General features: G+C 50.4%; 2 protein-coding genes across 2 annotated transcripts; one reads left to right on the top strand and one right to left on the bottom strand.

The window, feature by feature from the left end:
- Nucleotides 1-57: 57 nt before the first annotated feature.
- Nucleotides 58-8,627, top strand: KDF1 (keratinocyte differentiation factor 1). The gene is made up of 5 exons (XM_026863474.1): nucleotides 58-185; nucleotides 733-906; nucleotides 2,957-4,070; nucleotides 4,982-5,056; nucleotides 6,316-8,627. Exons 3-5 carry the CDS (start codon nucleotides 2,975-2,977, stop codon nucleotides 6,396-6,398), a joined length of 1,254 nt encoding a protein of 417 aa, XP_026719275.1. The 5' UTR covers nucleotides 58-185; nucleotides 733-906; nucleotides 2,957-2,974; the 3' UTR covers nucleotides 6,399-8,627.
- A 4,507-nt stretch (nucleotides 8,628-13,134) lies between these two features.
- NUDC (nuclear distribution C, dynein complex regulator) lies at nucleotides 13,135-20,947 on the bottom strand (the record flags this gene model as incomplete). Its single annotated transcript, XM_026863477.1, has 8 exons — nucleotides 13,135-14,026; nucleotides 15,727-15,845; nucleotides 16,158-16,241; nucleotides 16,826-17,020; nucleotides 17,465-17,578; nucleotides 17,892-17,975; nucleotides 18,459-18,659; nucleotides 20,807-20,947. Coding segments are annotated over 8 exons (990 nt in total), but the record flags the coding sequence as incomplete, so codon positions are not given.
- Nucleotides 20,948-21,971: the final 1,024 nt, after the last annotated feature.

Here is a 21,971-nt window from a genome sequence, read left to right as displayed (position 1 = left end):
TCTCTGCCCACTGCTGAGGCCGGCTTGGCTTTGGGGGCTGAAGGGGGGAGCGCGGGGGGGAGCCTCTGCGGGAAGGGGCAGGCCTCGCCGGGACGGTCAGCGGTGCCGCTGGGAACCAGCTCTTCTCCACTGCCAGCTTCTCTTTTCCCCAAAACCACCGTCTCGAGGACGCCCGGGGGCCCAGGGTAGGCAGAGGGGTCTCTGCTTGGTCCCCAGGCGGGTCTCCCCCCTTTGCAGCGCTTCGTTTGTGAGAAGGAAGGGGCAAATTTGTTTTACCTGCGTTGTGCTGGAGTCCTGGTTGTCAGCTGAACGGGGGATGCTGGGGGCGGGGGGCAGAGGGAGGCATGTGGTGAGAGGCAGTTCCTTGGCCGGGTTGTTTATATCCCAGGGAGGTGAGCGAGGGGACACAGAGGAGAGGCCGGATCCGTGTTACTCTGGGCCAGGGTCTCCATCGGTGCCAGCAGAGCAGTCAGGAGTCCAGGAGCTGTACCAGGCAGCTTTCATCTCCTGCCAAGGCTGCTTAGAAAACTCAGAAACGGCTATTGATGCTTCCATATATCTAAGAGAAGTTGTATCTGTGTGTAAATCTTGTATCCTGAATTTAGATCCTCTGGCCCCTTTTTAAGTTAATGCTTTGCCTTCCCCAGCTTCAAACAGCACCAGCAAGATGGTTATTTGCTTTACTGAGTAGATTCAGAAATTAATTTATCATTTTTAAAAAAACTTTCAAAGGAAATCCTGTCCTCTGAACAATGAAGATCTTAGACCCCGGCTAACCCTTAGACGCGCAAACTGTCTGTGAATCCCTCCGTGCTCTTCTGAAGCAGATGTTGAAGTTCTTCAGAAGGATCTTCTCTATTCACACACGGTGCCTGCGTGAGAAGAGAGAAGGCTCCCAACGATCTTGTGAGTATCAACTCAGCTGTGGATTTTAGTCTGAGCTTTTGTTTATGGCTAATTTAAGCAGTTGGCTGCGGGTTTGGGTCCGGTCCATCGCTTGTGCTGGAGAAGCCGCTGGATCGAGGAGCTATGCCTGTGTGTGCTCCCGGGGAACTTTTCTGTGATCCAGTGGTCACGGAAACATGAGCTGTGACGGGAAGGGGGTGAGCTCAGCGCTCGGGGCTGGAGATGCAGCTGGGGGTTTGTGCAATGTCAGGCAAGTGGTTTAGTCTCTAAGCCTATGAATCTTTTTCTGTAGAGCTGAGATAATGTTCCTCTCTATGTCAAAAATGCTCTGAAATTCCAGAATATTATATATTGTTATATAAATGATTGTTACTGTGCAATGCAGATGTTGGATCTCTTGATGAGGCCTCAATATTGAGAGAAACACCCCAGTAAGCAGTTCTGTGCTTAGATCAGCTCAGATGTTTTCCATTTGTTTTTCAATTTTGAACTGCATTACAAAAATGGTGAAGCTGAGGAAGAAAACCCTGTTGTTGTGAAGTGAAAGCAATCAAAACTCTCAGCTGATACTGAGTCTAGGGAGCTCTGCCTGCTCAGCACTGAAATTGGAGCGTCTGGGGCTTTTATATTTAACATATTGTCCAGGAATGTGCAAAGGGAGCTCCTGGGACATGAGCTACTTACGGATTTTTATAAGCTAATGGAGCCAAAATATTCCTGGAAAGCAGTGGTGTGCTGTAACTGCCTGGTTTTCAGTCTGCGCCTGTTTCTTTGTGGAGGCAACGTTGCTATTTGTTTTTAAAAAAGGGGGGAAAAAAACAGACAATGCTCTAACAAAGTAGGACAGATTTATTTATTCATGCTTGAGGTGCCCTATAGAAAGTATATAGTAGAGCAGCAGGGATAGTCCAAAAACACTTAAGCTATAGCTGGGCTCTCACTGCTTATTAATTAGCCTAATTAGTATTTAAAAGGATCTCTTGGGGGTGAAAGCAGTGTTAGCCAAGAAGCTTAGAAACCGTGGACAATTTAGGGGCCCGCTACAGTCTGGGATAAAAGCAGCAGCAATAGAAGTGGAGAGTGACAGCCTTGACCTGACTTCCCTCACCATTTCCCGGTGCTGAGCTTTCTTCATGAGAGGGAGATTTAATGTGCCAAACTCTGCGTGTTGGATCTGTGGAGCTAAAGTGTGACGTAGTACCCTGTAAAAAGAGTTTTCTCCTGCGTGCAGACCTGGGGCAGCTGTGTTAGTACGGTGTCAACGAGAAAAACAGTTGAGCTGTAGGATTTCTCTAGAAGGTAAAGGTTTTGCTCCCGTGAGGCATGATTTGAGACCAAGTTGTTGACAAGATCTTTTCTTTAATCCAGATGAAGACAGTTTTCCTAGGGAAATCCTTAGGGTAACAGCCTTAGCACGAGTAGCAAAAATCATCAGTGTCAGTAACGCTGTCATTGCTAAATCCTCTAAATTTGAATAACATCGAATAACCTGGAGACTGAATTGGCAGTTTGTATAATGATTGATTGCTTGTCATCTCCTCCTGGGCACGGTGTGTTTTGAAACAGATAAGCGCTGTCAGGGCCCAGCTTAATCCTAAGGAATGCAAGACAAAGGGGAAGTTGTTTAAAAGAAGATACTTTCCCTTAGGAGCCTGTCAGCTGGCTCCACCTACGGCTGTGCTGCTCGTTTATTGCTCTGGAGCCTGACTTGTCTTCCAGCTGCATTGAGGAAACCTCTTCTGAAGGTTACAGGGATTTTGATGTCTGAAAAATAGTCCTTTTAAAACACAGCTCTTCTGATTCAAGCGTCTGCCGAAAGGAAGCAGCAAAGCCAGAGCCGTCAGAGGGCCCTGAAACACAGCCTGGATTCCCTCTCTGTGCGACAAGTGAGAACAGCATGAGTCCTAATGCAAAATATTTCTGTAAATAATTGAAACGTTGAATTTGAGAACCGCTGAATTTGAACGTTAGAGTCCTCCTCCGCTGAGCAGCGGCTCGCTAAGGTGGGACTGGTGACAGATGCTTGACTTGAGACCTTCTTGTTCTCCAGGTGTGTGAGGGGTGAGCCATGCTGGGCCGGAAAACAGGACTTCCCCACGACCTGAACAGCCACCGCCAGCTGAACCAGTCCTACCAGGAGGCCGTGCCCCTGCGGACCAGAGCATCCAAGGAGACAGATGTCAGTTTGGAGGTGTTCAGTGGCTCAACGCCCGAAATCAAACAGAGCCGGAGCAGAGCCCAGCAGATGCGGGACAGGAAAAGCCGCAAAGCTGATGTCAAAGACTCCAACGGGAGAGAGGCAGAAACAATCACCTTTATTTCTGGTACAGCGGAGGCTCCCCCAAACCAGAGCTTCTGCTGTTCCTCTCTGTCTCAGGCCTGGAATACATACAAGGCTGTTTTCTGTTGTATAGTGACCTGTGGGGGCTGCTTTCAGGACTGCAGTGTCTGTATCCCCTATCCGGGGCCCACCGAGACCTCCACTGATGATGGAAAGAACGGAGATTATAACGGGCGACTGCCAAACAGCCCCGCCAACGTCTCTCCCACTGAGAAGAATGGGAACCAGATCAAAAAGTCCAGCATGGGTAGCAGTTTCAGTTACCCAGATGTGAAACTGAAGGGCATTCCTGTTTATCAAAACAGGAGCCCCAGCCACCACCTGGAATCGGATTCATGCTGCAAAGAGCTACTCCCAGAGAAGCCCTTCAGGAACAGCATAGAAAAGCCACCACTCCCCAGCAGCCACCGGAGTTCAGAGGAGTATTATTCCTTCCACGAGTCCGACCTGGACATCAGCGAGCTGAACGGCTCCATGTCCAGCAGGGAGATCGACGTCCTGATCTTCAAGAAATTAACGGAGCTCTTCAGCGTCCACCAGATCGATGAGCTGGCCAAGTGCACATCAGACACTGTCTTCCTGGAGAAGACCAACAAGATCTCAGACCTCATCAATAGCATAACTCAGGACTACAACCTGGACGAGCAGGATGCTGAATGCAGGCTGGTCCGAGGCATCATACGCATCAGCACCCGGAAAAGTAGGGTCCGGCCCCATATTTCTATCCCAGCCAGCCAGAGCCACGAGGAGAAGTCCAGCAGAGGCAATGCCCCAGACAGCGGGAACGAAACGATGCTAGAGTCCATGGTCATCAGCCAAGACGGTACGTGTGGGTTCCTTGGTGTCGCTGCTTCAATAAAAAAGGGTTATTTTATCACAGCCATGGAACAGGGTTTGCACGCTGATGTCTGTCTTGGGGCTGGGTTTGTTCCCCTGGGATGTGTGAACAGAGGTCCTTCCCCGTTACTGGAGACCTCTGCTCCTCACCACTCACTGTGTCCTGGCTTCCTTCATAGTCTCTTTCACTGTCAGTGCAGTTTGTTCTCAGCAATATAAGGGCTTATTCTGCTGCTACTGCAATAATTCCTCTGCACCTCTAAGCTAGGCAGAAAGACCGTGAGTCAAACTTAACTGGTATGACCAGACGAGCTGGCTTGTGCCAGAGGATGTCCAGTTGCTAAGCTGTCTCTCTCCCCTGTGTTCTACCAGGGCTCTTTGCTAATGCCACCCTTAGACTGTCATGACAGAGGGTCTCCTTGGAGCTGAGAATTCCTCTACACGGTGGGTTGAGGAGCAGCCAGTAAGACCCCTGCAAAAAGGAGGGGAGGGCTGCTGCCGCAGCATGAGTGCCTCCTGGCTCTGCTGAGGATGCTTTCCTCCTTGTCTGGGGAAGCCTGACCTCCAGAACAGGTTGTAAGAGAGTTTGTTGTAGAAAGACCTTGAAAAGCTGAGTATGGGGGGGCGAGGAGACATCCAGAAGTAGCAAAGGAAACCCAGTAGCTGTTGTGCTTCCCAGTTTAGCAGTAAGGCTGCTGTTACTTCCTGGTATTTAGGGACTACAAAACTCAGATTACCAAGACAATGGTGGAAGCAATCTGAAGAATCAGCCTCTCCCTCTCCTATTACCTGAGGTTGGTGCCTTAGGAAGGAGAGCCCTGTGCGTTCCCTGACAGGCAGCTTGAGTCAGAGCTGCCTGTCCTTTCCTGTCTCAGGCCCTCTTGGTTTCCATTCCAGATCTGGCTGTGCAAATATCGGAAGAAACACCAGCAGATGTGATGGCCAGGAACATGAGGCGGCACAGCAGCGCAGGTAATGGACCTGGCCAGGGGTCTCAGCTGCAAAGGCATCGCAGGAGTGAGGGGAATGCCCTGACCCCCTCGTGCATGGCCAGCAGGGACAGGGAAGGGATCTGAGCCCTGGGCTCGGCACTGGGGAGGCCGCCCCTCGCTGAGTGGGTTCAGTTTTGGGCCCCTCACCCCAAAAAGGCCATTGAATGACTCGAGCGTGGCCAGAGAAGGGCAACGGAGCTGGGGCGGGGTCTGGAGCACAGGTCTGCTGGGGAGCGGCTGGGGGAACTGGGGGGGTTCAGTCTGGAGAAGAGGAGGCTGAGGGGAGACCTCCTGGCCCTCGGCAACTCCCTGCCAGGAGGGGGCAGAGAGGGGGGATGAGTCTCTGGAGCCAAGGAGCCAGCGCCAGGCCCCGAGGGAATGGCCTCAAGCTGCCCAGGGCAGGGTCAGGCTGGCTCTGAGGAAGGATTTCTGTGCAGAAGGGGCTGTTGGGCGTTGGAATGGGCTGCCCAGGGCAGGGGGGGAGTCCCCGGGATCCCTGGAGGGGTTGAAGAGTCGAGTTGGCCCAGCACTGAGGGATCCTGTGGAGTTGGGAACGGTCAGGGTGAGGTTTGTGGTTGGGCTGGAGGAGCTGCAAGGGCTTTTCCAACTGAGATGATTCTGGGATTCTTGTATTACATATCCCCTCAGTTTTCACCATCTGCAAAGGCTGAGCTGACATCTGCCTCTTAGGTTACCGTAAGAGTTGTAGTTCTCTCGAGCTCTGGGAGTGAAGGAGGCTCAGCCCCTGACGTCTGCCGGAGTTGCTGGGTCCTTCGGAAAGAGAATGAAACCCAAGTTTGGAGTGCTCTCTGTCCATGCACAGCATTTAGCCCGAGAGTTAATTTTGGGTCTCTGGGTATCCTGACAAAGTTTGGGGCTGTATTTTGGGTGTGACCAGCTGAGGTCACAGCGGGGTTATACTGGGAACAAAAGGAACTGTGCAAAAGGGAAGCAGGGGAGAGTGACAGGCTGTCCCCTGAGCTCTGATCCTTGTGGCATGTGTGCTCCACTCCAAAGAGCAGCCCAGGGCTAAAAGACAAGTTTTCTCCTGCGTAATAACAGATCCCTCCTAGAAGGTGGCTACAATACAGGCAGGGCTGTTCCCTGCCTTGGGCTTTGTGTGGCTTTCTCCTCCCTCATGATACACAAAGCCTTTTGTGGCAGTTGCTTGCCTAACTGCCAGGAACTGCTATAGTTCACGTTGTCTAATGTCACCATCTGTTCTCTTTCCTCTCCAAGGCTCTCCAACAAGCAGAGATTCTTCTTTCCAAGACACAGAGACTGACTCATCTGGGGCACCTCTGCTTCAGGTGTATTGTTAAGGAAAAGGACCCAAGCAGCAGCAGGAGTTCCAAGGCTCTGCTGCAATCAGATTTCTCCTCTTTCAATATGGAGTGTGCTATGCCACATTTTTTTTTCCCCCCCAGTCTACCCTGATCCTTTGTTGAAGCCAAATTTCTCCTGCTGTCTGAATTTCACTGGATTTTTTTTTTTTTTTTGGACTATGTAGAACATCAAGGAAGTGAACTTGTGCAGCTGATGAACTTGGGAGGTGGAATGTGTGCCCAGGGAGGAGAAGATGGACGAGGAAGTATCACATAACTTGTGCCTCTATGATTTCCATCCTTCAGGTGTAGCTTCAGCAACCTCAGTGGCCCAGTCCTTTCCCTGCTTTGAGGTTCTTTGTACAGTTTTTGCTTCCTGGCGTTGCATAAGTTAACTTGGGTAGGGAATAACTGGATGGTGTGTCTGTGTTTGTGCTGATGCTATAGTGAAGGCCAAGCCCCTGCTCTCTAGGGACCCAAATCTCTAAAGTGGCTGGGTTTGTCCCAAAAACCAAAGTCCTCTAGCCCTGGTGTTTGCAGTAGCCAGATGTGCCTCCTTCCTGCTGACCTTTAGTGGTGTTGTCATCTGCTGCCTTGTAAGGAGAAGGTTCAGGTAATGTGGTTTGTTTACTCTTTGCCCTCTTGGCGTGTCTGCCGAGAGAGTGCCCCTCGTGGAGGGGTGGGGTGCCCGGCCACCCACCCTGCTCGCACTTCCCGAGCAGATCACAGGGAGCAGCTCTGCAGCCGCTGCCAGTCCGACGTGAACTGCGGGCATGAGGTGTTAACCAACTGCACGTGCTGACCCGTGCCGTGCAGTCACCTCTTCCTCACTCCTCCACCTTCCCCTGTTACCCTTGGTGTCCCTGGGCCAGCCTTGAGCTCGGGTTATGGCAGCTGAAGGAAATAGTCAGTTCATTTTTAAGTTTTTCTAACTAATTTGACTTATTCTGCTGGAAACTCTCTTAAAAGTGGCTTGCTTCAAAAGGAAAGCCTCTCCTGAGAGTCTCCAGAGGGTCTGTTAGGAACTGCTTGGTCCTGCCTTTGCCCGGTGGGTGCTCGGCGCCGGCTCCTTCCCTTCGCCCCTCTCCAGCCACCCGCCGGAGGCCAGAGATGTGAGTTGCTAATCTGAGGGCACCACACCAGGCGACCTTGAGGGCTGCAGCAGGAGGAGGCTCTATTTTACTGGTGTTGCCACTTGGTTTTTTATCATAAAGTAAACACGTGAAGCCATGGGACCTGTTTATACATTCGGGTGCCCTTGGACATGAATAGAAAACGCTTAGTTGAATTTAACCAGCCATAGAATAAACGCCCACTGTTTTCTGGGGAGAGGAAAACCAAAATAGGCCCTGTGATTTGGTGTGGACCACATTTTTGTGCCTTAATTGAACTGAATCGTGCCTTAATTGAACTGAAATGTGCCTTTATTTCGTAGCCTGTGATTACTCTTCAAAAGCCTGGATAGGGGGAAAAGGATTTAATATTTTCACATGAGCACTCAGGCTTATTTAACCAGCCAAAGCCCTTTAACAGGGACTCGAACTGTACATTTCAGAGCCTGTTTTTGTAAACTGCTCATATTTCAGAGCATGCTTTCATAAACCATGGACAGTACTGAGAACACACCTTGAGACACTGACAGAGAGAGATGTTTGAAAATAAAGGGGAGAGACCGAGATGTGGATTTTGCGTCCCCTCCCTGCTTTGTTTTTAAAGCTGTTTATGCAAGGAAAAGACTTGAAGCGAGGCCAACCCAGGACTCCCAGAGGAGCTGTGTTTGGTCACCTCCTTCTGAATGCCACATGTACTGAGGGACCCGTTCGGCGTCCTGCTTCTGAATGGATTTGTACATACATATTTGGACAAGTTTACTTAAACCTGTGCACTGAGGCGTCAGTGTGGGTCACGCTGACACGGAGCTCTGTGGTCTGTGCGCTGGAGCTTTGGAGACGAGGGGTGAGGATGGACTTGCAGAGAGCTGCCAATCGCTATGACAGATGCAATAAGACATTTTTTTTTTTTAATGTTTAGTCTGTGTACGAAGAGTGAATGTGTATGGATTAAGCTTGCAAAAAAGCCCCCAAAAAAACCCCAAAACTCACTAAAAGGAAGACTGTCAACTCGATGGTCCCTGAAGCTGGTGCACCTGTGGTGTCTTACGGGATTCTTTTGCACTCCTTGGCCTTAAACACCTGATTTGGTCTTTTTTATAAAGCAAAAGATTGTGCTCTTCACCTGTGCTGTGTCTTTTATGTTCCTGCGTGCATCAGTTTGGGGAGAACATCCCTCAGCGAGGGAGCCTGGGCCAGGCTGGGGGGGTTGCAGGGTGGGGTGCTGATCCCCAGACAGAGTTTTTCATCCATTTGGCAGCACTTGCCCATGCCCAGGGAGATTGATCACAGGGCTGGATGCTGGGCTGGTGGGACACAGGGAAGCTGGGCACTGACTAAAGGAGCCTCTGGGGTAGTGCCCGTTTGCACACCAGGAAAACCCAGGCCTTCCCTGAGGGGTGATGCTGGAACTGAGCTCTGGAGGAACTGAGCCTGAGGGGAGAATTTCCAACTCCTTTCCTGTGGTGCAGACAGCTGTTGCTAGAAAATGCACAAATTGCTCCAGAGCGGCTGCTGTCCCTGATGGTGGGGCAGGATCTGCCTGGGGAGGGAGGCTGGCTCAGCCTTGGACTCTGTGACTTGAAGGACCAGTTTTGCACTTTCTAATTTCACTACAAAAACTCAGCTGATAACCCACGGAGCTCTGTTCCCTGCCACTGACCGTCCCTCACCCTCCCTGGGCAGGGGACAGCCGGGAGGTGCTTGTGGGTGGGTTTTGCCCTCTGGTGCACAGGACCAACTTCCCTTCGAGGGAAGAGAGTGGATGGTGTGAAGGATTGATACTAACCCCTCTTTTTTTTTAACTTAAGTTTGGTCTGTCCAGGCAGAAGTCTTAGCCTAAACTTGAGTCCTTCTGTGCCTGGTCCCCTGCCTGTTCTGCCCCAAGTTCAGCCTGGCCAGGCACCCTTCAGCAGCAGCAGGCAGAGACCACTGCAGCTGTGCGAGAGATCTTTTCTGGAAGGATTTTAAAGCAGTGGACAGGTAAATGCTGCCTTCTCTCGGCTGGGAAGGGTCTCCAGAGATGTTTTGGTGTCTGGAGCCCTTGAACCAGCCAGCTGAGGCCACAGGGGAATAGAGCAAAGGCTGCCAGCAGCAGCAGCAGCTTGCTGGCCAACCGCTGGCACGCTGTGCAGGCACGTGGCTCTGTCACTGCTGTCTCCGCTGTCCCCACCTGCTCCTAAGCTGCCCTGATAGTTCCCCCTGTAAGTCTGGGCCCATTTTTCTGCCCTCTGCCTACCCTTCCTCTCTAAGTTTCTCCAGTGCTTTTCCTGGAAGCTCTTCAGTCTCCCCTCAGCACTCAGTCAAGCAGCTGGAGTGACCGAGGGGCTGTAACACACACAATTGCTTCTGCTTCTCTTGGGCACGTTGAATCCCTGGAGGAAAAAAAAAATGTTTCTGGAGGCTTCGATCCCAGTCCCTGCTCAGTGCAGCTCTGCTGGGTGCTCAGCACAGGAGGTCATCTCCTGCCCCACAGAGCTGCTTCCCAACTAGCTTGGCTGCTTCCAAAGCGCTGCGGCAAGATCACAGCAATTTCTGGACAGATTTCAAAACTTTGCATTTAAAACCGTGACACCGTAGTCAATGTGTCTCTGCTGTCAGTCCTGTGTTCAGCAACTCTCCTGCTTTTGATTCGCCGTGTGGATCATGGGTTTCCTTGCTCACGTGGAATGAATCCACAGGGTTTTTTTGTTTGCTGTCGATCAAGCTGTCTTGGCTGTTGCTGTTGTGGTTTTTGCTCTGAGCAATAACATTGAGTGTTCTGCTGAGTGATCTGGCAGAAAGAGTTGGTTGCCCAAGTGGAGATCTTATAAGCACGAAAGCCCTTTACTTGGCCGCGTGCATGTCAACATGCTCTCTTCACGCAGGTACTTCCTTTTGGGAGCCTGACTCAGCACCTTTCTTTTCCTGAAGACTTTGTTTGATTTTACTGGGCTTGGTTTTGCCAGACTCTCCAGGGACTCACACTGTGCGCGAGTCCTCACCGTGCTGCAAGTACAGGGACTTCAGCAGGACCCCGCACACTGCACAGCCCAAGCCACCCGCTGCCGGTGGTTCCTTGGGTTTGGGTTAAGATCAGCTGGGAACGGATGCACAAGGCTTTGAGTGTTAAAGAAAAGAAATTCATCTTCCCCATCCACACCCTGAGCTACTGAATTATTTCTTTCAGTGTGGCTTAGAAGTTTGAAAGTTGAAGGATTGACCCCAATTCTTTACAGCCTGGTCCTGAGCAGTGACAGAGGAGCTGTGACTTTTCCTCAGATTAAGCAGTAATGTTAAATACCCCGCGCCTCCGTTTCCCTCTTTGTGGTTTTGCTGTTTCGTTGCTCTCTCCAAAGCACTCCTGCAGTCTGGGCTGTTTCCAAACTAGTCAGAGCTGCGATATTCATTAATAAAAGCTATGCCAAGAGCTGCTGTTCGAAAAAAATAAAAAATGAGGGAAACTTTTACCGTACAGAAAGCCCTCTGCAGAGCCTGTATGCCTGCAAGATTTTACTTTTAAAGAACGTGAGAAAGGGCCTGGCCAGGCGGGCACAGGAGCTCCGGGCTGTGCCGGCAGCGGCAGCTCCGGCGGGTGGCAGCACCGAAACGGCTTCTCACGGTGCCTGGACACGGGCGGGGAAAGGCAAAGGGACCTTCATCACCTGCCACCCTCCAGCACGGCCCCCCACGCTCTGCCGGGCCTGGGGCGGGAAACATCTGCTGGGAGCCAGGACAAGGATGTATTTGTCGGGTTTTGGTCCCTCGTGGTGCTCAGTGGTTCCCTGCTGTGGTCGCAAGGACGAGGCCACGGGCCGTGGTCTCCGGTAACTCTGCCCGAGGTGAGGCTTTGTGTTCTTTAAGCCACTTCTGGAGCTGCTCAGGCCAGCGCTGTCCTGCCCCGGCGTGGTTTGTTCCAGGGGAAACTGCCTTTTGGAAGCAAAAGGGTGTTTTGGATTTGCCTTGGCCTGGGGAAAGTTGGTGGCAACCGGGTGTTTGCAGAGGACAAGGCCGTCAGGAGAAACACCTTCTGTTCCGCTGGCTGGAAGGGTTGAAGTCCAGGGGATCAACCGCCGTTCACAAACACAGCCCCGGGCATTCACCTGCCGGCGGGTTCGGAGCCGCAGTTACAGCCCCCTTCTCCCAACTGTTTGCCTTTTCCTTTTATCTGCTTGAAAGGCGCAATGACGCTCCTTGCACCCCCCAAAAAATGTCCCCCAGCTTCCTCTGGGGTTCCTGCCACTGCCTCTGTCTTAACACTGTCTTCTCTCAGCTCCTACCCAACCTGCCTCCTGCAAGTGACACCAGGCAGAGCCTGGAGAACTCACAACTGTCAAACTCCTCCTTGTCACAACCCTGCGGGGGCTGAGGACAGGAACAGCCCCAAGACTGGGGTTTTGGTGACAGAGGGAGCTCTGCCCTTAGAACAGGCAGCACAAAGCCCTCTAACATCCCACTGATACAGGCAGCTGCCAGCGATCGCCTCAGGTCACCTCGGGGTTTCTGGTGTCGGTTACAGGGCTGAGGTGGTAACTGGGAAGTAACAAAGCTACTGGTTGGGCTTGGGGTGGTGCCGTGAACTGTACCAGTTTACAACTGGTCCCCGTCTGCTGCCCCACTGCCTGCCTGTGCTTGCTCCTTAGGAGGGGCTGGCGGCTGGATGCGGATCCTGCCGCGGGTGCAGAGCATGGTCGCCTCCCCCCATCTCCAACAGCCCCAGGGAGCAGCAGCAGCAGCGCTCCGACATAGCTGAGAACGGGGCGAAGCTCATCACAGCCCCAAACAGCTCAGCCCTCCCCGCTCACCCGCACCATGGCTCAGAGCAGACACTGGCAGGTACGCCCCCTCCAGGGCTCAGCACCTTCGAAGCCAGCACAGTCTGACTTTTTTTACAGTAACAGGAGACGCTGTTGTTTTATTAGAGCCGAAGCACAGACACGCAAACGTGTGTGGGGTGAACCGTGAGATGAACTGGTGGGAGGACCTAGAGCTGAGCAGTCAAGAGGCAGCTGCCCCAACCTGAGTCCCTGTTCAGCACAAGGTCACTGCTCAACTGGGTGGGTGCTGGTTTTTGACCCCAAGAGCCTATAAAACTGGGAGACTAAATGCAAACAATAGCCTACTATTCAAAAATAAAATAAAAACACGCCAGGTGCAATGCCAGGCTGGACTTTGCCCAAGCAGGTTCTTCAGCCGTTTGTGCCTGCTCCCTCTGGTAGAAGGGGAAAATGTTTCGGGGTGGCAGAGGCAAGAACCACGGCAGCAGGGACCTGGGGTAGCCTGTAAAGGACTGACAGGAGCCTGGGCTTTCGTGACACTTTCCTCGTTAGCTCATCATAAAGAAGACCTGGGGCAAGGGTGGCTTCCTCAGTGCAGTCACGCGCTGCGCCGTGGAGGGTGGAGCCTTGGTCATCCCCGAGTGTTTAAGCTGGGCTTGGAGTCTGTCAGCACTCCTGAGCCAGGCACCAGCTCCAAGTGCCTCTCCTGAGCCGGGGAGCAAATGCTGGGTGGGAGCAGGGAGCCCATGGGGTATTTACGACCCCCAGCCCCTGCCAGGCTCCCTCATTCCCAGGCGCTGCCCGCTCCCAGCTCCCGTCCCAGCCTGGATCCCTTCTGTAGGAGAAACCACACACTCTACCTGGAAATATGCCACGTTTTTTCTTTATGTTGCACTGCAGTTTTAACAAAGATACGAACATGCAGAGTAATGCCACTTGTCGGCAGCTCAGAAAGAACGCAGTGATGCCTGTAAGGAGTCAGCAGGGAGAGAGGCTCTTGGAAAAGAGGCAGGAGACACACTCCCAGCAAGAACAGCACCCCCAAAGACCCCCCCACATCCTCTCCCTTGCCCACAGCCACAGGCTCCCCAGCCCTCCCTTGCTGTAGAACAGCAGGTCAGCCTCTCCAGCTGCGAGGGGAGCCCAAGCCCGGCGGGGCTCAGCCGCCTCCACTTCTGGCAAGAATCAAAACAGCAGCAAGGAGGAGCAGAGTCTGTCTCTGCTGCAATAGCTGGTGTTCAGGCTGGTGTTTTCCTTTCTCAAGGAGGCAGGAGAATTATTTTAGAAAATAAACTGGCCCTTGTTTTCACAGGAGAGCAGGAAAGCTGAGGGGAAGGGAGTGAAAACTCAGGAGTACCTGCTGCCAAACCAAAATGGCAAAGAGTGGATTAGCAGCTCTGAAGAGCCAGGAGATGAAGCGAAGCGATGCATTAAGGATATGTCCCAAAACCTCTCAAGTCTGGCTCTTGTAGCCCTAACGCCCTTTCTTGCTCTAACCCCTCCTTCTCTCCTAACGGCCGTTTGGGAAGTGTCGCCGCGGGCTCCAGCTGGAGCTGCCACAGGACAACCGAGGGCGACTTCATGAAGCTGCCTCTGCAGCAAGCTCGGGTGGGGGTGCTGGAAGTGTTTACTTGCCCAAGGTAAGGGATATCCGGCAATACATATCCTGCCCCATCCTGACTGAAAGAGGGGAGAGAAGGGGAGGGCTCAGTTGAATTTAGCCTTTGAAAAGTCCATTTCTGGGTGCTGTTCCATGAACCTGCAAGGAAAACAAAGACAAGAACACAGGTGTGAGTCAGCAGGAGCCACAGAACAGCTCTGGTTTGGGGGGTAAGGCATCCCTACTTCCTGCGCTATCAAGTTTGCTTCCTCCCCACGCCCTCCACAGCAGGGACTGTTTTGCTGAGCTCCTTGGGACGTGCTCCCCACACTACAAACAGGCTTTCCTCGGGTCAGTGGTATCAGCAATCCTACCAGCCATCAAGGTCAGCAAGTCCAGACACATGGGAGTTATTAATTATCAAACACACACCCTTTAACTGTTACCTCTCGGACGGACACGTAGCAGCTATGACACCGATTATGGGGCAGAGGGGAGATTGTGAGGGCAAATTACGATTTAAGCTCAAACGTGTTCGCTTAAGCATTACTGGGGACATTGGGAATATCTCCAGTGCTGCGACAGTGAAAACTCATGAAGGACGTGACCAGAGAAATCTGGTTTCAAGCTAGATGCAACCCGATTGCCACTGTACTGCAATCCCAGCAGATAGGACTATTTGGACTCAGGTTGCCACATCAGAAAGTTCTGAGAATAATACGCTGTGCCTAGGAGCAATCAGGAGTGATCAGTGCAGGCAGAAGCTCCTGGCTCCCTCCTCTGCCCTGCAGTTCACCAGGGGACGCAGCCCATCACAACGCAGAGGATTCACGCACAGCGTGCAAGGGCAGGCCTCTGTCTTGTCTTCCTCCGTGCTCTCACCTCATGGTTTCCCCTGAAACGCCACCACAGCATTTCCACTTTCCATTTCCACAGAAATACTGTTGCGCGAAGAACGTCCTTGTTTAGCAGCCAGGAGGGCTCCACTGGCAGAGATTAGGACCCACCTTGGCACCACCGAGTCTACTTTAGCCTGAGCAAAGTCTAAACTTCCTACCCGTTCTTTACCAACCAATCTGCGCCCAAGCCAAACTTCCAGAGCACAGAATGAGTGATCTTGCCAAGGTGCCCTGTGTGTGGACTTCCCAGGAGGAGAGGGCTACCTCCCGTGCTACTAACTCCAGAGCCAGGCTCTACAAAGCCTGGTCTCTGCTCTAAAACAGTTGTACCTGGCACACTGATCACAGCAACGCTCCTGCCGCTACAGATAAGCCAAGGAAGGAAAGGAGTCAGGCCTGCTACACTAAACCCTCCTTCCAATCCTGAGATAAGATGTGTGTTTGCACTTGTCGAAGAAGCTGCATGACCCAGAATTGCCTCCACGCCTTCCCAAACGGCCTTGGGAGCTCCAGCAGTCATTTCCTCGCCAAAGTGCATTTAGGCCAAACAGGGCAATAAAGATATAAAAGCACTATTGGCTTGGAGACAGCTGTCTGGTGGCAGGTGTGCGGGGAGGGGCCATTATCTGCGCTACTGAGTAGAGGGAGATTAGAAAACAATCAAGACCATGTTAAAGTTCAGTAGAGACGGTACCTCCAGTCTCAAACATGCTTTCTGGACTTGAAATCAGCAGATTAAGACAATCCCAGAGCTAGGCTATTCCCAGAATTTCCCGTTATGCTTTCTGCCCCCACAGGCTTTTATAGACACTGGGGGTTGGCCAATGACCATGTAACTGCAGATGTGAACACAGGTAGGATTGAAGGCCAAGCTGTTTTCTGCTCACGTATCTGTGTCAAAGAGGAAGAGAAGAGGGGCTTGGGAAAGCAAACACCCACAAATTCACGAGGCCTACGCACTTTTTCAAAATGTCTTGCTTCTTCTGTTCATCAGATGTGGGGAGGCCCATGGATTTCTGTCGTTGATCATACATCATTTTCTCCACCATACTGCGAGTTTCACTGTCCAGGTCTGACAACTAAAAGCAAAAACTTCTATCATAATTGGAATAACTTGTCTCAAACCCATACATCCACCCCGCTTGCAGAGAACATTAAATACATGGAGGCTGCGCTACGCTGTGCACACGGGCTGCAGAAATAATTATACAGACACTAATCTATAGACTCAGCTTCATTCATTTCAAGTTCTGGGGGCACTTATGCAGCAGTACTGCCAGTACTGGTTTCATGCTGGTAAAAAAAAAAAAAAAGACACAGAGTTGAATGTGAGCTGAGTCTGAGCACATTTATGAGAAGGCTCCAGTCAGTAAAACAAGAGGAGTTCTTACCTTTGAGTTCTCTGGATTAATTTTCTTGGTGTTGATTTCTGGGTCTGTGGAGACTAGCTTGTTCCACCATTCCATCTTGTTGATCTAAAGGATGAAGAAGCAAGAATTTATTTTTTTTCCTGGACTTCCTCTAGGAATTTATGTCTCTGACAGGAAAAAGCTGCTGGAATCGACCTTTATTTGACAGTTTTCTAAATGTCAGTACAGTCTGAACATGGATTAAGGGTACTACTTTCATTCTTGAACCACTTTAGGTAGCCTGAATTTCCACAACTGTGAAATCCGAGAGCAAACAAATCACCTGGAGAGGCCCAGAAGGGACACAACACGCAGTAAGGTCTGTCCCGGGATTTTCCGGTCACTAACAGATGTCAAAACATGGCATTATTCCACAAGGAACAATTTTAAAACAACTGATCTCCTTCCAACTTTTCCTGAACTGCTGGGCAATCAATTGGATATCCTGGACTAGCATGAAGTTAGGCTGAGGACAGGGGGAACCTGCAATACCCCACTTCCAGCAGCATCACTGACACTGTGCCAAGGGTCAGCATGGTTCTTCTCTTTCAGGTGACAAAGCCCAGGGCTTTGACAGGTTTTGTCAGACTCTTACTTCACCACAGAAGAGGCAGACAAGTCTGAATCCTCCCTGATTCATTCTGCTTTACCTTCTCCAGGTGCACGGTGACTGTTTTACCATCTTCAATGAGCCAGGAGCTCTCCTCCACCTTCACTTCATTGAAAAGTTCTCCATCAATGACAGGCGAGTGGCCCTTCAGGCCAACTTTGAGGCGCCGTCTCTGGATATCAACCACCACGTCCTTCCCCTTCAACCTGAAGTTCACCTTGAAAGGGATGGCCAGCTGGACCAGACAAAGATCAGATTTGAGCAGCTGAGCAGAGCAGTGTCTCCTCACCCTCTTGTGCTGCTGTTCTAAGACTTTCTGCCTTGGTTTCACCTGACTGAGAGCACACAATATTGTCCTTGGGGTACTGAGTGAGCAGGAGGTGAAAAGATACAAGAGCAAGTTTGGCAACAGGATGGCCGATACCTCAAAGGGAACATAAAAAGGGAAGCGGATTTTAATGTCTTGTTAAAACAAGACCAAAGTTTTTCAAAGTTATCTACAGCTTCTGGGCATTTTATTTAGTTACCAAGCTCTCTCCCAGCTATCAAAATGTTGCTGTTAAGTACAACTTTCCACAGGCAACTGAGATACAGGCCATCTGCTCCACTGTTCTTACCAGCACCTGCTCTTATTCCCTATCTCAGATTCCTCAGATCCTGGCAATAAGGCAATACTTACATCCAGTTCTGAAAGAGTCTGTGTCCATCTGTAATTTGGAAGGTCAGCTCCATTGCCAGAGTTGGGTTTAAGTTTTCCTTTATCCTTCTCGTCTTCCTCTTCATCATCTGTTTCCTAAGCAACCAGTTTAAAGCATAAAGAAAGAAGCTTTTCAAGTTTCCATTAATCTTTCTTTGTTTTTATAAGAATTTCAGGTCAGGTGCACATATTTGATATTCACATAAATTTAGCCCAAACTGAATGTTTCTGTTAAAATGTAATTACAAGAAAAAAAAGAAAAAAAAAACCCAACATATTGAAGCCTTTGAGAATTAAGCATGCATTCTTAAAGCAAGCCAGATGGGACATCCCCTCACATTCACAAGAGTTCTCAGGGTTGTCCAGAAACATATTTCACCCTAAAATAAAGTCCCTAGATGAGCTTTACCTGTTTGTTAGAATCTGAAGATTCACCTTCATCCTCTGAGGGTTTCACTGGGACACTGTTAACCTGTCCTTGTGCCTCTTTCTTCTGTTTAGAAAAAGAGAACGAACATGCTCAGACAAGTGTCGGCACTTGGTGTTACTTGCTGGTCTGACACTAGGTGGCCTCAGTCTCTACAGCTGAAACTAAAGAGCAGGACTCGGAACTGCACCCAAGACTGACTGAGAATCTTCAGACATTAAAAGTGTTACAGGAAAGCAGTACCACCAAGGGGAAAAGTCCCTCGGTCCTCACACCTTGACGGCTGTAGCTGAGGGTGTTGCTACAATCAGAGCGCTTGCTGAAGGCAGAAAGGCAAAGTGAGTTAATGAAGAATCCACGGAAAAATGCAATGGTTGAGCCTAGGCTAAGTTAATTTTGAAACACAACACCTGCTCCAGTCTGGTGCTCTCAACGCTGCAAAGGAACCAGTCTGAGCCATTTGAACCGCTCACTGCTACCCGAGCTACACACAGGCCAGTGGAGGAGACGACCTAGATGGTACCTGCAGGCACCAGACATCGCTCTCACCTGGTTGATTTCCAGCTCCAGCCTTTCTGCTTCCTCATCTGTAAGTTCTTTAATCTTTGGCTCATTTGCTTCTTGCTTTTCTTTAGCAAGTTTCGCAGCTCTCTCTGCCTTTTCACGCCGCTCTGCCTCTTGACGAGCCTTTTTCTCTTTCCGTTCCTTCTGAGCTAGTTTGTTGTGATGGTTGAAGGTATCTGTGATCAGCTGAGACAGGAACATAAACCAAAGGGTTTTTAAAAAATCACTTTTACAAACTCAAGTGAAGCCAACTCACTGTCTACTGAGGAGCATGAGAACATTTGTTAGTCATACAGATGTGACTTTTCCCTTCATTTTCACTCTAGTTTTTTGACTGAGAATCTAGAGCAGGAGAAAACTCAAAATATTTAAATAAAGCCCTTCCCTATTTCTTCCTTACACAGCAAGTGTATTTCCGTGGAGATAACAAGATAAAAAGTCTCCATTTATTTTGGCCTTTGTGCAATTTCAGCAGGATGAGCAGAGCAGATGACTAACCCAGACAGACAGCTCCAAGAATGGAGATACTGAATCCGAGGGGTTTTTGTACCTATTTCTGATCTTTCCCACAACTGGTCTAAGATTAAGTGTCATGATTTAGAGGAGAAATGTTGGAAAAGCTCAGTGTTTTACACTTAGGGGCCAACTCCTACACCAATTTTAGCTGCAAACCTCACTCCAAATTCTCATGCTGTTGTGATTATGAAAAGCAAAATCTCAAGGTCTCTGATACAAAGGGCCGTACTGCTCAGAGGGAAAGCTGAGTACACAGGCAGGAAGCCAGAGCAATTGCTGGTCGATAACACCAGCAGCACTGTGCAAAGCAGCACGTATGAGAACTGAATTCTGCTCTGGAAAACAATATAGACAGAACCCGAGAAAAGGAATCACAGTGGAGAGATTTTGCAGATGGGGGTTTTAGGTACTGATAAATACTGGTATAATACATCCCAGAAACTTCTAGAGGGATTCAGCACCTTTCCAGGGCAACTCAAAGCATCCACACCTTGCAGTTTTGTAACCAACCACCAAGTATTTCTTCTGTTTTAAAGGGAAAAGCAAGTTTTATTTGTACAACGCGAGTCTAGCGTCTCCTAGGATACAGAATTCAAGACGTGCATCTCCCAGCCTCTGTTCCCAACCGCACGATGATCCATGGTGAGCAAACTACTGACACTGCCCCAGCTTGTCAGTGTGCACACACTGCACTTCTCTCAACGTACCACCACACCCCCCTCACTCCACACCAGGGCTCCTGGAATGGCACCCCATAAAAGACAAGGACTTTCCCACCCTCTCTTTTCTCTTTCGTGCCAAAGGGCGAGCAGGATTGGGGAAACAGCTTCTTCAGTTTTTGTCACAGTTACTATGGTGTCAGAGACTCTGTATTGAGCACCTTTTCAGAAGACCATAAAACATTTTAACAGATACCACCCAAGGACACAAACACTTTTCTTTTACAGGCACAGACATAATTTGCTATGGAATTGCCAGCAACAATAGCACAGTCCCCAGGAATCAGGGGATTTGCTCTCTAGTCTAACAAAAACGACAGTAGGCTTCATCTTTCTTACTTTGAAATCATCCTCTTTCCCATCCCTTACCTGCCTTAGTTTTGCCACTTTAGAGACTAGACAGAGTACGTTACACACTGTGTTAGCAATTAGTATGTACCCTAACACATTCAACACGGCAGCTTTGCTGGTGGAGTTCCAGTAGTCCAGAAAGTGGAAAAGATGATATTTGGTTAAGTACAAGCAAGAAATCTTCAGAAAGCCTGGCCAGTTTGTGTTTGAATGCTCTGGTTCTTATTTCCCTACAGTAAAACAATTGAATTTCTCAGCTCCTGAGCTGGGTGAGGAATACCTGCTGGATAGAGATGCTGAGGCTGCCAGTGAGGCCGCCCAGACCCCCAGTTTGCTCCCCAGCACACTCGCTCCGTACAGGCACCGCAGCCCCGAGACAAAGGTGCAGAGATGTGGACTTTGTGCTTTTTCTGAGATGAACAAACAAGGTAACCTGGGGTTATCGACACAGCGGTGTCTGTCACCGTTAAGTCAGTGTGTCTGGCAGATTTGCTTTCCAAATAAGCCTTTGGCCAGAGCATGGCAAAAAACCCTGCACTGTCGGTACGATTCGAACAAGCAATCGTGTGTGCCTCACCTCAGATAGGGGCAGCTCGTTATTATCTTGCTTCGGTGATGTATTTCACCAGCATCACGGGCTTCTGGTCCCTCAGATGGACCATAATGCTTTGAGTTGTTCAGGCAGGGAAATCTTAGTATGGCACAAATATGGGTGGCATTTAAGTTAAAAGACATAAAAGCTTTTACCTTCTCTGCTACTCCATCTTCTCCACCGGTGAAGAAATCTGTTTTACGCCTCAGGAAACTAAAGAATGTGTTCACAAGCTGGTAGAGGAAACGGGGAGGGGGTGGGAGAAAGGGTGGAGAGAAAAAAAGAGCAATGAGACCAGATCATGTCCCTTGAGCAGCCTTTATTCTTTGTAGTCCCTGTCTGTGTCTGTGCCAGGATACTGAAATCAGCCTCGTGACTGATTCCCAGAGAAAACATCCAGTGGCTTTTGCGGAGATCCAGTTCCTGGATTCTCAGTTTTCAGAAGAGACACTTGTATGGTTTATGTGAAGAAAGGGCAAGCAGTTTATTCTCAGGTGACCTTGGAAGCAGAGCTACTCCAACAGCCCAAACCATTATCCGAGGCAGGAATTTGGGTGGGTATGCATATATACACATATGTATATATACACATATACCATATTTTGCTTTTTTTGCACACCTAAACCCTCAAAGCGTGCCATGTTTAGTTTATTTTTACAAAATAACTACTAGCTGCCTGCCAGACATCACTGATGAAATAGCGGTTACAAACTGGCACCCCCAAACACCCCTATGGAAATCCATACTCTCAGCAGACTTGGCTTGTCATTATTTCCCAGGAATTCTGTCCTGTCAGTGTTTCAATCAGAGGGTGAAACCCCAGAGCCCCCAGCAAGAGTCAGCAGAGCCCCAACCACGAGGAAGGGAACCATGTTCGCGTTCAAGCTGGGTCGAGTCTAAACCCATCAGGTCTCAGGGCGTCCCTACCAGGCAGTTGTGCTGGGAAAGGGGGACAGAGGGACCCGATCCTCCCCTGCGGGGTTTTGCTTTGCTCTGACTCGGCACGGGCGGCAAACTGAAACCTCCAGCGGGGCAGCGGCTGGACCGAGGGCTGGGGACCTGCAAGTGGGAAGCCCGGAGGCGGCAGGAGCCGGGGCACAAGGCCACGCGGAGGGCGCAGGCCTCCCCAGCCCCTCCTTAGCATCTCACTAATTAACGAGCGTGTCCTCCGCTGGCGCGGGCCTCTGCCATTATCGCCGCTCTTGGAGGGGGGAAAGGACACGTGCACACCCCGGGAAGGGCCAAGTCGCCCCCACCTCCGCTCGCTCCTCCCGGTCAGGTCCCGCCCCGCCTCCTCCCGCCCCGGGGATAGGGAAAAGC

Source organism: Athene cunicularia (assembly GCF_003259725.1).
Source record: "Athene cunicularia isolate RWA chromosome 23 unlocalized genomic scaffold, athCun1 chr23_part2, whole genome shotgun sequence".
Taxonomy (NCBI): Eukaryota; Metazoa; Chordata; class Aves; order Strigiformes; family Strigidae; genus Athene; species Athene cunicularia.
The sequence above is the reverse complement of the archived record's forward strand: the minus strand, read 5'-3'. Positions and strand labels throughout refer to the sequence as shown.

Coding starts and splice junctions, on each gene's coding strand:
- KDF1 (XM_026863474.1), top strand. CDS start 2,975: ATGCTGGGCCGGAAAACAGGACTTCCCCACGACCTGAACAGCCACCGC. Junction 4,071..4,981: donor CATGGTCATCAGCCAAGACG/GTACGTGTGGGT, acceptor TTTCCATTCCAG/ATCTGGCTGTGCAAATATCG. Junction 5,057..6,315: donor GAGGCGGCACAGCAGCGCAG/GTAATGGACCTG, acceptor TTCCTCTCCAAG/GCTCTCCAACAAGCAGAGAT.